Source organism: Bufo bufo, chromosome 1, assembly GCF_905171765.1.
Source record: "Bufo bufo chromosome 1, aBufBuf1.1, whole genome shotgun sequence".
Taxonomy (NCBI): domain Eukaryota; kingdom Metazoa; phylum Chordata; class Amphibia; order Anura; family Bufonidae; genus Bufo; species Bufo bufo.
Window position 1 is genome coordinate 350,791,105 of NC_053389.1, and position 15,385 is coordinate 350,806,489.

At 41.9% G+C, this 15,385-nt stretch overlaps 1 protein-coding gene across 2 annotated transcripts in view; it reads right to left on the minus strand.

Moving 5' to 3' along the window:
* The window catches only part of DOCK2 (dedicator of cytokinesis 2), a 1,232,183-nt gene that overhangs the window by 84,163 nt on the left and 1,132,635 nt on the right, over positions 1–15,385 (minus strand). For both annotated transcript variants that reach the window (XM_040442815.1, XM_040442808.1), the window contains exon 47: positions 8,097–8,234. In XM_040442815.1, coding sequence (XP_040298749.1) covers positions 8,097–8,234 — 138 coding nt within the window. The remainder of the gene's footprint in view (positions 1–8,096; positions 8,235–15,385) is intronic.

The following is a 15,385-nucleotide window of genomic DNA, read 5'->3' on the forward strand; positions in this document are numbered from 1 at the left end:
GTGCAGTCACTGACGTTTTCTTGTGAGCTGAGCACAGGGAGAGATGTGACAGGATGCTCATGCACTAGGGACAGTGTTTCTGCAAACACTTCCGCCCCTTTCACATGGGGCGAGTTTTCCGCGCTGGTGCAATGCGTGAGGTGAACGCATTGCACCCGCACTAAATCCGGACCTATTCATTTCTATGGGGCTGTGCACATGAGCGGTGATTTTCACGCATCACTTGTGTGTTGCGTGAAAATCGCAGCAAGCTCTATTTTGTGTGTTTTTCACGCAACACAGGCCCTATAGAAGTAAATGGGACTGCGTGAAAATCGCAAGCATCCGCAAGCAAGTACGGATGTGGTGCGATTTTCACGCACCGTTGCTAGGAGATGATCGGGATGGAGACCCGATCGCCCGTGTGAAAGGGGCCTTAGAGTGTAGGGCAATATTGGAGAAGGAGAGTGCAAAGGGGACTGCAGGGAGAGTGGAGGGAGAGCGTAGGAGACTGCTGAACTACAGGCTCTGCTACAAGTTAACGCCATGTACATAACTGTGCAGTGTACCAAGAGTCATAGCTTATCCATCCTGTTAGCTGTAGAGTTACTGTGTCATCAGTATTACAGGCAGGTCTAAGTACATACCGTAAGTGTGCAACACACCAATATTCATAGTTAATCCGTTCTGTCCCCAGCCATATGTTTTGTTGCAGTTACAGGGGAAAGCTACAGCAGAAAGGACACACCTCCTGAGCTACTAGGCTTACGATAAACTATCAGAACAATTAGAGCAGTGAATGTGGCGTTCTCTGGACCCATGTGAGGTACAGTGCTGGTTCTAGCAGGAATTGTCCTGTTCTACATTATATCAGTTTTTCATTTTTAATATCAATCATGGCACAACCCATAATTGGCTGCTACTGGTGCTGTTTTGACTTCTGCTACTTTTTGTAGCAGTAGTGTCCGCTGAGATGAAGGGAGGGTGGAGTGGAGTGGGAGGTGCCAAGGGGTCTCCTAGTCAGACACGAGGGCGGCACATGTCTGCAGAGCAAAAGCTGCGGCAAGCTGTGTACAGAGCATATCCTGGTAATACAACAATTTGGCCTTCCTTTTGATATCAGGAAACATTCTCCCATTTTGCTTTGATAGCAAGCAAGTGTTTAATAGTGTGGCTATAGAATAGTTAACACTTTTTTTGATACTAGAGATAATCAAATCGAAGTTGACAAAGTGGAATTCGATCCAAATTTCGGGAAAAATTTGTTTTGCACCGAAGCTGAATTTCCTCACGCTTCATGGTAACAAATCACATTTTTTCCTACAATGGCTGCTGCACGGGTTAGGACATGGAACAAAGAACTCTAGGAACGAGGGATCACGCATAATGCCATCCATGCAGCCAATCAGCAGCCAGCAAGCCCCTGTGATGTCACAGCCCTATAAATAGCCTCAGCCATCTTGGATTCAGCCATTTTTCGGTGTGCTTAGTGCAGGGAGAGACATCAGCAGGCGCTAGGGACAGTGCTAGGAAAATACTTTATTGTGGTGAAAAATCGATTTAGAAGTTCAGGGAAAGATTATTAAAAGGTGTAGGGAAAGGATGGAGAGGCATCATTTACACTATAAAAGGAGAACAGGGTGCAATAGGAGAGTGTACAGCCTGGGTAATAGGAGTGATTCTATTACACCTTGCTGCACTAATTGGGGATCCAAACTGCAGTTATACTGCTGATTTTAGGTTGTTTGCACTGTGATACATTAGTAATTCCAAAAAACCTTGCTTGTTATTGGGGTGCAAGTTCTATGTGATACAGCCATTTACGTAGTGTATTAATAGGAAATATACGTACGTCCTATTAGCTGTTCTGGGGTGATTTTACATTGTTTAACTTTTTTTGGGGGGTGTATTAGTAGGGGAAAAAAGGGAAAAAAAATATGTCATAATTGCCATTCAGCGGTGAAGTTACATTGCACTACAGCCATTTACGGGTATTAGTAGGAAAGATACGTACGTTGTATTAGCCGTTCTGTGTTAATTTTTCATTGTTTTACTTTTTTGGGGGGTTTATTAATAGTAAAAAGAATACGTCTTAATTGCCGTTTTGTGGTGAAGTTACATTGTACTACAGTTATTTACGGACGAAGTGTTTTAATAGGAAATATACATCCGTCCTAGTAGCCGTTCTGCGTAGTGGGACTCCTACACTCATAAAGCCTATGCACTAAGTGAAAGGGCTTCCAAAAATTACAAGGAACTGGTACTCCAATACACCCTTTATTACACATAAAGGAGGGCATCATACACCCTTGAAAAATTATGATTGATGGCCTGCTGGTAACCCTTAAAAACATTAGAGCCAAGGGCCTGCTGGTGAGCTGAGCATCTAAAACATTAGGAGCGAGGGCAGACTAATAAGCTTGTTGATATGATGGAAGAGGAGGAGGACGAGAAAAGGAAGATTGAACCATATACCCTTTTTTGTGGTGGAAGGGGTGCATGGGAATACAGTGTATTCAGTACATTATAAAAAACACATTTAGAGTATCTTTATGTTCAGCCGCTTTCCTCTGGTGGAGTTTTATAAGGGTCAAGCTGTCAGCATTTTCAATTGACAGGCGGATGCGCTTATCAGTTATTATGCCCCCAGCAGCACTAAATACCTGCTCTGACAAAACGCTGGCAACAGGGCAGCACCTCCAAGGCGTAGAGCGCCAGTTCGTGCCACGTGTCTAAATTGGACACCCAGTAGTTGTAAGGCACAGAGGGATCATTGAGTATGCTGACACGGTCTGCTATGTACTCCTTCACCATCTTCCAAAATGTTTCCCTCCTTGTGACACTAGGCCACGCAACAGGATGAGGGTGCTGGCGGGGTGTCATAAAACTGTCCCAGGCTTTGGAGAGTGTTGCCCTGACTCTGTTGGAACTGCTGTGTGTTCCCCTGGTCTCCCCTCCTCGGTTGCCCAAGGAACTATGTACTCTGCCGCCAGCTGGAAATTTTTTGAGCAATTTTTCCACAAGGACCTTCTGGTATTGCACCATTTTGCTCATCCTCTCCACCACTGGAATGAGAGATGAGAAGTTCTCTTTGTAGCGGGGGTCGAGTAGGGTGAACAACCAGTAATCAGTGTTGTCCAAAATGCATAAAATGTGTGAGTCACGGGAAAGGCAGCCTAACATAAAGTCATCCATGTGTGCCAGAGTCCCATCAGGCAAGACTTCGCTGTCGTCATCAGGAGGATAACTCTCAATCTCCTCATCCTCTTCCGCCCATCACCGCTGAACAGATGGAATTAAACTTTCATGGGTACTACCCTCTGTAGCGGAGGCAACCGTCTCCTGTTCCTCCTCCTCCACATCCAATTTGCGCCGAGAAGACAAACTGATGGTGGTCTGGCTATCACCCTGTGTAATGTCTTCCACCATTTCCACCTCTTTCACATGAAAAGCGTAGAGTAAACACAGAAGTGGGTGACGCTGATAATAGCGTCAGTGGTTAAGTGGCCCTTCCTAGTAACTGCGTTGGTCAGGGTATGGGTGATGTTATGGGACATATGCTGGTTTAAAGCGGGCACGGCATACCGTGAAAAATAGTGGTGGCTGGGGACAGCGTAATGAAGCATGGCCATCAACATCAGGCTGCGGAAGGCCTCAGTGTCCACAGGCCTAAATGGCAACATTTCCAGGGCCAGTAATTTTGAAAAGTGCGCATTTAGTGCTATGGCCTGTGGGTGGGTGGCTGGGTATTTGCGCTTGCGTTCAAATGCCTAGGGTAAGGACATTTGTATGCTGCGCTGGGAAATGGAAGTGGATGTGGTCGCTAATGGTACTTGCAAAGGTCCAGATGCAGAGCGGGAGACATACGGGCCTGCGCCTTCGACAGGGGATTGGCCAGCACGTTACACAGGGGAAAAGGAGGCAGTGCTGTGACCCGCAGACACAGATGGTGGACCCAGGCGTTCAGCCGACCTATTACGGTGCTTTGATGCCATGCGGCAGATCATGCTGGTCGTGCTGAGGTTGCTAGTGTTCACGCCCCTGGTCATTTTTGTATGGCACAGGTTGCAAATGACAACTCTTTTGTCGTCCGCACTTTCCTCAAAAAAGAGCCAGACTGCGGAACACCTACCCCTTGACAAGGAAGATTTCTGCAATGGTGTTCTCTGGGGAACAATTGCGGGCCTGTTTGGTGTGGCCCGTCTTCTACCTTTTGCCACCCCAATGCCTCTTCCAGCCTGTTGCAGTGCTGCGGATCCCTCCCCCTCTGTACTGCTGTCCTTGCTCTGCTCGCCTCCTTCCCAGGTTGGGTCAGTGACTTCATCGTCCACCACCTCCTCTTCCACTTCCTCACTCTGGTCATCCTCCTGACTTGTTGACCTAACAACAACCTCAGTTATTGACAACCGTGTCTTATCCTCTCCATCAACCTCTTGAGACACTAATTGCTGTTTCCCACCATCATCTTCTTGTGACTGTGGATGCTCAAGAGTTTGGGAATCAGGGTACAAGATCTCATGTCCCTCTTCAAGCGGGCTTGTCGAGAGGCCCAACTGAAGGAATGGCGCTAAAAAGAGCTCCTCGGAATATCCGAGTGTGGAATCACTTGTTTGGCAAGACTCTCCATGGTGGGAGTAAGGAGGATCAGGGTGAGGATTGTGTTGACCAGACTCTTGGCTACTGAGACTGAACTTGGTAGAAGACTGTAATTCAACCGACCACCTTGTCGCACTAGTCTGACTTCGAGAGCGTTGTCCTGCACCACCCTGCATACTGGGACATGAAGCTAGGTATTGTGGATGATTGTTTTTCTTGTGCTCTAGCAGCAGGTACAGTTTCGACGTGCCCAGGGCCACGGCCTCTGCGTGCACCATCAGCATCATGGCCACTTCCCTGGCCCTTACTGATTGCCTTCTTCAAAATAAATGTTATATATGCTTGAAAGTATTTCACACGTACAGTAGCGTAGGATTTGTAAGTATATGCGCAAAAACTAAAAAAATTTGGGATGTGGAAACGTCACACAGGAGATATACCGCAGATAATGTCGCTGATGACACCAGCGGCTAATAAGAAATTACAGGGAATGTCACAGGTATTTGGGATGTGGAAACGTTACACAGGAGATGTACACCAGGTAATATCACTGTCCGCAGCGGACACAGTCTGCTGAAAAAGTACACTGGATGTCAGATATTTTTAGGATGCGTGCAAGTTACACAGGAGATGTAGCGCAGATTATGTTGCTGTCTGCAGCAGCCTAACTATTGCACGCTATTTAGCGCAGGATGTGCTAAAAATAGATATTGCTGAGACACATAATAGTCCTTAAAAGCACTTTTGGGTCTGAAAAGTTTTAGCTATTTACTGCAAAAAATACCATCAGGTCCATAAATATTGGGACATCGACACTATTCTAACATTTTTGGTTCTATACACCACCACAATGGATTTGAAATGAAACAAACAAGATGTGCTTTAACTGAAGATTGTCAGCTTTAATTTGAGGGTATTTACATCCAAATCAGGTGAACGGTGTAGGAATTACAACAGTTTGCATATGTGCCTCCCACTTGTTAAGGGACCAAAAGTAATAGGACAATTGGCTTCTCAGCTGTTCCATGGCCAGGTGTGTGTTATTCCCTCATTATCCCAATTGCAATGAGCAGATAAAAGGTCCAGAGTTAATTTCAAGTGTGATATGTGTTGCTGTCAACTCTCAAGATGAGATCCAAAGAACTGTCACTATCAGTGAAGCAAGCCATCATTAGGCTGAAAAAACAAAACAAACCCATCAGAGAGATAGCAAAAACAGGCGTGGCCAAAACAACAGTTTGGAACATTCTGAAAAAGAAGGAACGCACCGGTGAGCTCAGCAACATCAAAAAACCCAGAAGACCACGGAAAACAACTGTGGTGGATGACCGAAGAATTCTTTTCCTGGTGAAGAAAACCACCTAAACAGTTGGCCAGATCAAGAACACTCTCCAGGAGGTAGGTGTATGTGTGTCAAAGTCAACAATCAAGAGAAGACTTCACCAGAGTGAATACAGAGGGTTCACCACAAGATGTAAACCATTGGTGAGCCTCAAAAACAGGAAGGCCAGATTAGAGTTTGCCAAACGACATCTTAAAAAGCCTTCACAGTTCTGGAACAACATCCTATGGACAGATGAGACCAAGATCAACTTATACCAGAGTGATGGGAAGAGAAGAGTATGGAGAAGGAAAGGAACTGCTCATGATCCTAAGCATACCACCTTATCAGTGAAGCATGGTGGTGGTGTCATGGCGTGGGCATGTATGGCTGCCAATGGAACTGGTTCTCTTGTATTTATTGATGATGTGACTGCTGACAAAAGCAGGATGAATTCTGAAGTGTTTCAGGCAATATTATCTGCTCATATTCAGCCAAATGCTTCAGAACTCATTGGACGGCGCTTCACAGTGCAGATGGACAATGACACAAAGCATACTGCAAAAGCAACCAAAGAGTTTTTTTAAGGGAAAGAAGTGGAATGTTATGCAATGGCCAAGTCAATCACCTGACCTGAATCCGATTGAGCATGCATTTCACTTGCTGAAGACAAAACTGAAGGGAAAATGCCCCAAGAACAAGCAGGAACTGAAGACAGTTGCAGTAGAGGCCTGGCAGAGCATCACCAGGGATGAAACCCAGCGTCTGGTGATGTCTATGCGTTCCAGACTTCAGGCTGTAATTGACGGCAAAGGATTTGCAACCAAGTATTAAAAAGTTAAAGTTTGATTTATGATTATTATTATGTCCCATTACTTTTGGTCCCTTAACAAGTGGGAGGCACATATGCAAACTGTTGTAATTCCTACACCGTTCACCTGATTTGGATGTAAATACCCTCAAATTAAAGCTGACAGTCTGCAATTAATCTTGTTTGTTTCATTTCAAATCCATTGTGGTGGTGTATAGAGCCAAAAATGTTAGAATTGTGTCAATGTCCCAACATTTAGGGACCTGACTGTATATTTTGCTGCTGCCACACACAATAGTCCTTAAAAGGACTTTTGGGTCTCTGACAAGTTTTTCAACTTAAAAAATAAATAAATAAAAATTCACTCCCTACACTATCTTTCCATTCTTCAGCACAGCTCTCCCTGACTAACACTAAGCTGAACACGTGTCATCGGGTGCTATATAGCCCCCGATGATGCGTTCTGGCCAGCCAATCACTGTAATGCCAGTAACCAACATGGCTACGCCATTACAGTGAAGGGCAGTACTTACCTGCACGTTAATTGGCTACGTAGCTGCCAACAAGGAGGAGGAGACTCAAGCATTGCGCTTGAGCACATGTGGTATTCAGCCATGCTTCATGCACATTAGCAACTGATCTGATGTGTTGCTTCTCTCACCCAGTCTAATCAGTTCTAAGACAGCATGGCAACACATAAGTTAACATATATGAAAGGAGGGAAGGGGCAAAGCTCTGCCCTGTTTCTGTTGGGGACAGGATGATATGCATTGCAGAGGAGGTAGAGCATCTTATGGGGGAACCAGAATAAAACTAATTTCAAGGTATCAACAGGATCTGGCCTCGGTGCTACACAAGACATTGACCCAAAGGCCGTAAAAGACATGTACTGTCCCTGCCTGTATCAGTTGCTCTACTTTTTGATGTCGGCGTGCATCTTGTCACACAGTCTTTTGGGGAAAAAGTAATGCAACTGTGCAACATTTAGGTCCGTTTCTCACCAGCACTAGGAATTCCTTATAGTGTTTCGTTAGAGTTATAACAGAATATAACAGAATTTTTTGGATGGAATACAAAAGGGAACCCTTTAAGAGACATTTCATTTTGCTCCATCCTAATGCATGTCTAAGGGCACAAATAACGGTATCTTTTTGTCACGTATAATGTAAATTAGCGGAACCGTTATTTGCCCCCATAGACATGTATTAGGATAGAGCAAAACAGAATGCTTCTTAAAGGATTCCAATTTGCATTCGCAATTTGCAACTCTGTTATAACAGAATTTGCAACACTGGTGAGAACCCGCCCTTATGTGTACTACCTATACAAAGTTGTGAAAAAAAAACAGATTAGTTAAATATATATGGCAGCACAGAAATAGCATCTTACCAATTCTCTCACACCATATTGCTTTTCAACCTTCATTTTTAGATTCCTAAAACATTCCTCCATTCGCTCATGGAAAGGGCGAAGGTCTTCAGTGATTCTTTTTTCGTGAATTCGTATTCCAGCACCAAGAAAAGGCGTCTATAATAATAGCAGATTTGTTAAACGCAGCAATATCTAAAACATGAACATTATGGATAATCTATGGATGTCTCTGCAACTTGTAGGAACATGTAGGGCAGGGGCGTAGCTATAGGGGAAGCAGGGGAAGCGGCTGCTTTCGGGCCCTGACCCAGAAGGGGCCCATCCAGGAGAAGGAGGACTAAAAGATTTTGTCAGGGCCCCCTCAACAGTATTACACAATGAAATTTTATACAGTGGTAGTATAGACGGATGGAACAGCTGCCGGGCCTGGCCTGAGAGAGTGATCTTTACTAACAGGAATGGGGGCGGCATGAAAGGAAGGGGTTGTGAAAAAATTACTGGGGGAGGGGGGCCCCATTCAAAAATTTGCTTTGGGGCCCAGTCATTTCTAACTACGACACTGATGTAGGGGTTGTCCGTATTGCAAACTTTCTTTGCTATAATGATTTCTCTAGTTTTACTATTACATGATCACTTCCATTAGATATCATTCGAAAAGGAAATGCATTTCTTCTTGAAATGGTATGCAAAAACATGCAAATTTTCTCTTCTGACCCTAATTGCCAACTTTATATCCAGAACTTCTGATGTACTCTAACGATACAGCCAAATAAGTACACACAGCTCATAAAGCAACAGTATAGTAAGCATGTTTAATAGAAAGCGAACTACTAAAGGATTAAAAATGAAAGTTATTAAAGGAATTGTGTCATGTTTATGATATCCCTTATCCAGAGGATTGTTGAGAACTAACTGATCACTGGTGTCCAAACGCTTAGACCCCAATTGTTCCAGAGAAATGAGGGTTAAATAAAAAAAATAAAATTATAGCACTATATTAGCTAAATTGCAGTCTATATGTGTATTTTACCAATATTCGCTATATTGCTATAACTTTGTTTTTTAGAATATGAGGAATATTCTAAAACAAGAATATATAGCATTATAGCGAATATTCGTAAAATACACATATTAGCCATAGCCAACCAATAGGAAAGTTGCCTTATACAGTTAAAAGAAAATCACAATACGCGAATAATTAAATTGCATATTATGTGCGATAAATAGAATAATAACGAATATTCGATTTCGACGAATATAAGACGAATATTCAATCGAATATTCGCGAAATATCGCGAAATCGAATATGGCCCCTCCCGCTTATCACTATTAGTGAGTGCTTCAAATATCTATACCTATCTGACTTTTGGGACAACCTCTTTAAAATTCTAAAATAACAAACCTCAAGTTTCTACTAGGATTTTTTTTTAAATATAGTCTATGTGTAGATTATATTCCCTATTTATGCTTTTTACAAGTCTATTGTATCACACAAATAATATATATTTTCATACAATGGAAGTTAGGGTGCATTAACAACACCGTTTAGCTTTCCGTTCTTCTGATCCATCAGAAGAAGAGTTAGAGAGAGAAAAAAAAAAAAAAACACACGGGTGACAACTGATGCAACAGGATCGGTTTTTGATCCTGTAAAAAAATGTATCCTGTTTCATCAGTTGTCATCCGTTTGAGCCATTTCCATCTGAGATGCGTTTTTTTTATAGGGAAAAAAGTCCTGCATGCAGTACTTTTTCTGTCTAAAAAACGGATCTCAGATGGAGATGGCTCAAATGGATGACAACTGGTGCAACAGAATCCTTTTTTTTACAGGATCCTGAAAAAAATAAAAAATAAAAAATAAATAAAAATTATCATATGCAATCTTATGCATAAGGCTACATTCACACGGCTGCAGTGTTTTGCGGAACCGAAAATTGCAGATCCACAAAACACGGATACCAGCCTATATGCATTCCGCAATTTGTGGACCGCACATGCTGCCGCTATCATAAAAATGCCTATTCTTGTCCGCAATTGCGGACAAGAATAGGACATGTTCCATTTTTTTTTTATGCCCCATAGAAATGAAAGGATCCGTACCCGTTCCGCAAAATTGAGGAGAGGATGCAGACTTATTTATACGGTCATGTTAATGTAACCAAACTGATGCAACAGGATCATTTTTTTACAGGATCCGTTTTTTATTTTATTATCTCTTATTCTGGCGGATCAGAAAAACGAAAAGCAAAATGGTGAGGTGAATGCACCCTTAATGGGTGATATATAGTATGCAACTATTTTGCACGCAGCTACATATAATGGTGAAATATCACAGAAACAGAATTTATTATACCCACAAACATACAAATTAGAAAGGCATATCAAATATAACAAGGTCAAGGTCTGACCTAGTATGAGTTTCGCCTTAAAAGCTTCTTCCAGAACATGCTGTTAAAGGTGTTATCATAAAAAATAAAAATAAAAAGGCAAGGAGCATCAAATGCTTGCCGTTTCGCAAATTTTATATCAACACTATTAGTCAGGCGCATGTCAAGTATCTATGGTATTTTACCACTGAAGGTTGGTATTTCAACTTTTTCTTGTGACAAGCATTTTGGGAGATACAGACAAGAAAAATAATGGCATATTACTACCAACTCTGAGAATTTTAATTTCCCCTATGTTAATAGCGGATTTTTAAAGGTGGTAGTGAGCTGCACAAATCTAAATGTTTTATGAGTAGAGTTTTATATTGGTCCATAAATTACACAATATGCTTTAAGGGATCGCTCTCTCTCTCAGGGGTCGGCAATGACAGACTTTGCATCAAACAGGAGGTTTTCAAGCTCAAACAGTGCTTTATTTGTCACACAGCACATCACACTTCCAAGTTTGGCATCACTTTGCACTATCAAGTCGCAGCTGCACCTCGCAACGTGTTACATCAACACAAAACAATAAACCCTTGCCTGGCTAGGCACTCACTATAAAGAGGTCTCCCTCTAGGTCAGTGTTCACAATGCGGTATTTGGCTTCAGTCAGACAGCCTCCTAGCTGCGACCAGTGCAACCCATCAGTCCTCCTGGTGGAAGCAGCTAAATATGCTTGATATGGTCCAGCAGTCCTTCTGACTCTGACTGTGCAACACCTCTCTTCTTCAGGGCCTCCCCAAACTTGAAGGGTCCCCCCTTCCTCAGCCTTGTGGCCATTCAGACCTCCTGGCTGGGACCTCACGGGCCTTCTACAGATCTGTTCCCTGGGGGGCCTAACTCCTCCTCCATACTGAGGTTTGCTTTATCCCCAAGTGATTATCGCACCTGGCCTCACCTCAGTCCAGGTGATCGTGGGGAAAACACAGCAAATCATACCATACATCTCCTCTAATAGGCTTCCTGCACCATTCTAGGAGACACACATCTTCCCTTATATATGCCTCGCAATGCCTACTAGTTAAATAGTTCTCATGGATTCATAACAAAATACACTTTACTTTTGATACACGAAAAACATGAATATAGTAAGTTAAATGTTTAAAGCTGAATCACTGATAGTGTGTTTAGTAATACTGTGCAATATCCAGTACATACTAACATACAGAGGAAGGAAAAAAAAAATCTCTTCATGAGGTCAAAGCCAATTTTACTCCTTTTAGGGGAAAAAATCCTTCCTGACTGACAATCATAACTCCCTGGATCAACGACCCTTCTCCAAAAATCTTTTAACTATAACCTGCAATATTATTACATTCCAGAAATACATCTACTACTGTCCGTACTTTACTGTCGGTCAGTGGGCATCTATTAGAGTCTGTCCATAACTGTTGGTCAGTGGGCATTAATTAGGGTCCATCCATAACTGTCGGTCATTGGGCACCTATCAGGGTCCGTCTATAATTGTCAGTCAGTGTTCATTCATTATTGTCCGTCCATTACTGTCGGTCAGTGGACATCTATTAGGGTCTGTCCATTAGGCCTCTTTCACACGAGTGTGTCCGGATAAGGTCTGGATGCGTTGTGGCAAACCCGCGCGAGTCGGTACCTGATTGCAGTCAGTTTTGACTGCGATTGCGTTCCGTTGTTCAGTTTTTATCGCACGGGTGCAATGTGTTTTGCACGCGCGTGATAAAAAACCTGACTGTGGTACCCAGACCCGAACTTCTTCACAGAAGTTCAGGTTTGGGTTCAAGGTTGTGTAGATTGTATTATTTCCCCTTATAACATGGTTATAAGGGAAAATAATATCATTCTGAATACAGAATGCATAGTAAAATAGGGCTGGAGGGGTTAAAAAATAAATAAAAATGAACTCACCTTAATCCCCTTGTTCGCGCAGCCGACACTTTCTCGATCGCGTATTCTCGAAAGCTATCCACATTTCTGTTATGTCTATTAATAAAATGGTTTGCTGCGCTTGATATTCCTAAAGCTCTGGGATTAGCTATGTAATTTAAATGTTCACATATCCTAGTTTTGAATTGCCTTCCAGTACTACCCACATACATCAAATCACAACTGATGCATCTTACAACATATATTACCCCTGTAGAATTACAGTTTATATAATTTTTTTATTTTAAAACTTTCCGTATACAGAGCATTGTCAAAGGTCGTAGTGCATTGTGCAAAATTGCAAGTTTTGCATGAATGTCCCCCACATTTCGTAAACCCCTGGTATTTTAACCAGGTATTATTAATTTGTTTTTTTGTTTTTTAATAATGAATGGGACAAAATATTAGCAAGTGTATGGGACTGACGTGAGACAATCCTACAGGATTTTGTCCTCAAACAGGAATTGAAGGCACCGGTGTACCGCTTGTTTTATGAGAGGAAACTGTCAACTGTAGGTAAGTACTAATGTCTGTTTATTTTTATTGACAGTTCCACTTTTCGAATCATACCTATGGTATTTGAAGAGGAGATCATTTCTATTTTTATTCTTGGCTATATTTTGAGCTCGTCTGAGCATCCAATCAACATAGCCCCTGTTTTTTAATCTAGCCCATATAAGATTACTCTCCTCTTCAAACCCCAAATCTGTACTACAGTTTCTTCTCGCTTTAATAAATTCCCCTACTGGAATGGCTTTTATAATATGACCTGGATGATAACTACTGGCCTGAAGAATAGTATTACCAGATATCTCTTTGCAATAAGTCTTCGTATAATTAATTTTATCTGGAATACCTATTCATTTCAGATCCAAAAAGCACATATTATGCGTATCCATATTATGGGTGAAACGCAAATTGTACGCATTCATGTTGGCGAATTCAACAAAGGGTATAACAGACACATCGCCACTCAAAATGAGGAGCAAATCATCAATGTATCTGCCATACCAGACGATGTTGCCAGCAAATTTATTCAATTCTGAGAAAATAAAACATTCCTCCCAATAACCCATGGTCAAATTTGCTAGGGATGGAGAAAACAGCCCCCATTGAAACTCTTTGAATCTGCAAAAAAAACAGTTACATCTATAATGTAGTCTATAACATTGGTAGAATGACTACTGTATCTATGCAAATGGTACTCAAGTGCTTGAGGGCTATATCATGGGGTATAGATGGATATAAAGAAATAACATCAATGGTCACCCATGTAAAATGTTTTTCCCACACCCTGTCTGTATCTTTAAGATAACTTGGCAATCTTTTTACAAGGGGTTGTAGTATACCATCAAGCCACGCACCCACCTTGTCTAGGAGAGATCCTATACCAGAGACAATTGGCCTCAATGGGGGAGAATTCAGTTTTTAGTGTATTTTCGGGAGTGCATGTATAATGTGTGTTATCGGTGTCACCACATTCAGGAAATCATATTGCTTGTCATCAAAGACACCATTGTTTTTACCTTTATCTAGAAGCGCAATATAATCCTTTTGATATTTCACTAGAGGATTTTCTTGTAATTTCCTGTATGTGGAGGCATCCGACAACAAGAAACCCATCATTTGTTCAAAATATACTTCCCTATCCATAACTATGACTGAGCCTCCCTTATCGGCCGACCTTATAACAAAGTCTGGATATTCTCCCAGCTGTTGCTTGGACTGATGTAATATTATGATCATGCCGTGTATACCTTGCCCGACTATATATTTCAGTGAGCTATTTTTCAAGAGCCTCCTGAAATAAATACATACCATCAGTACGGGAATTAACCGGATAATATTCCGGGTTACTGATTTCTAAATTTCTGTTGCAAGTTATCTGGTATGAGAGTATTGCTCTCTATTGGGGTTGAGCGAACCCGAACTGTAAAGTTCGGGTTCGTACCGAACTTTAGGATTTTTGGACCTTCGGTGTTTGGCGATTTATTAGTGCTTTTTGAAAGGCTGCAGAGCAGCCAATCAACAAGCGTTTAACTCTGTTCCCTTAGAAGCCATCACAGCCATGCCTACTAATGGCATGGCTGTGATTGGCCAGTGCAGCATGTGACCCAGCCTCTATATAAGCTGGAGTCACGTAGCGCTGCACGTCACTCTGCTGTTACTAATGTAGGGAGAGCATGCTGCTGCTGTGAGGGAGAGAATAGGAAAGAAACTTTAATCAGAACTGCACTTAAACTCAGCGATCTACTTAGATTTAGTTGTGTGGGTGCAGTGCACAATATTTTTACCCTGCCCTGAGCCCAGTGACAGATAAAAAGAACTTTTATTCGTCTGTTAGTTAGGTGGACGGCAGCGGCCATTTTATGCAAGCTCAGTGCACCAGCACTGCATATGTGCTTTTGTGACATTGAAATTCAAGCTTGAAATACTGTAATAATAATCTGGGTTAAAAAAACACCCATTTTTGGCAATATGCTACATCTGGTGCCTTTGCACCATTAGTCAGTGTGCAATTTTAGCTAGAAATACAGCTATAATTTTCTGGGTTTTAAAAAACACCCTTTTTGGGCAAAATACACAATTTTACAGCCCTTGCTGCATCTGCACGTGTGAAATTCAAGCGTTATACTGTATACTGCTGTCATATTCTGTTATTCAAAAAACACCCATTTTGGGCAAAATACTTAATTTGCGGCCTTGTCTGCATCTGTCAGTGTGAAATTCAAGCGTTATATACTGCTGTCATATTCTGTTATTAAAAAAACACCCTTTTTGGGCAAAGTACTTAATATTGCAGCCTTTGCTGCATCTGTGATTGTTAAAAACAAGCTTTAAATACTTCAATAATTTTCTGGGTTTTAAAAAACACCCATTTTTTGCAATACCCTCCATCTGGGGCCTCTGCCGCATTAGTCAGTGTGCAATTTAAGCTAGAAATACAGCAATAATTTTTTGGGTTTTAAATAAAACACC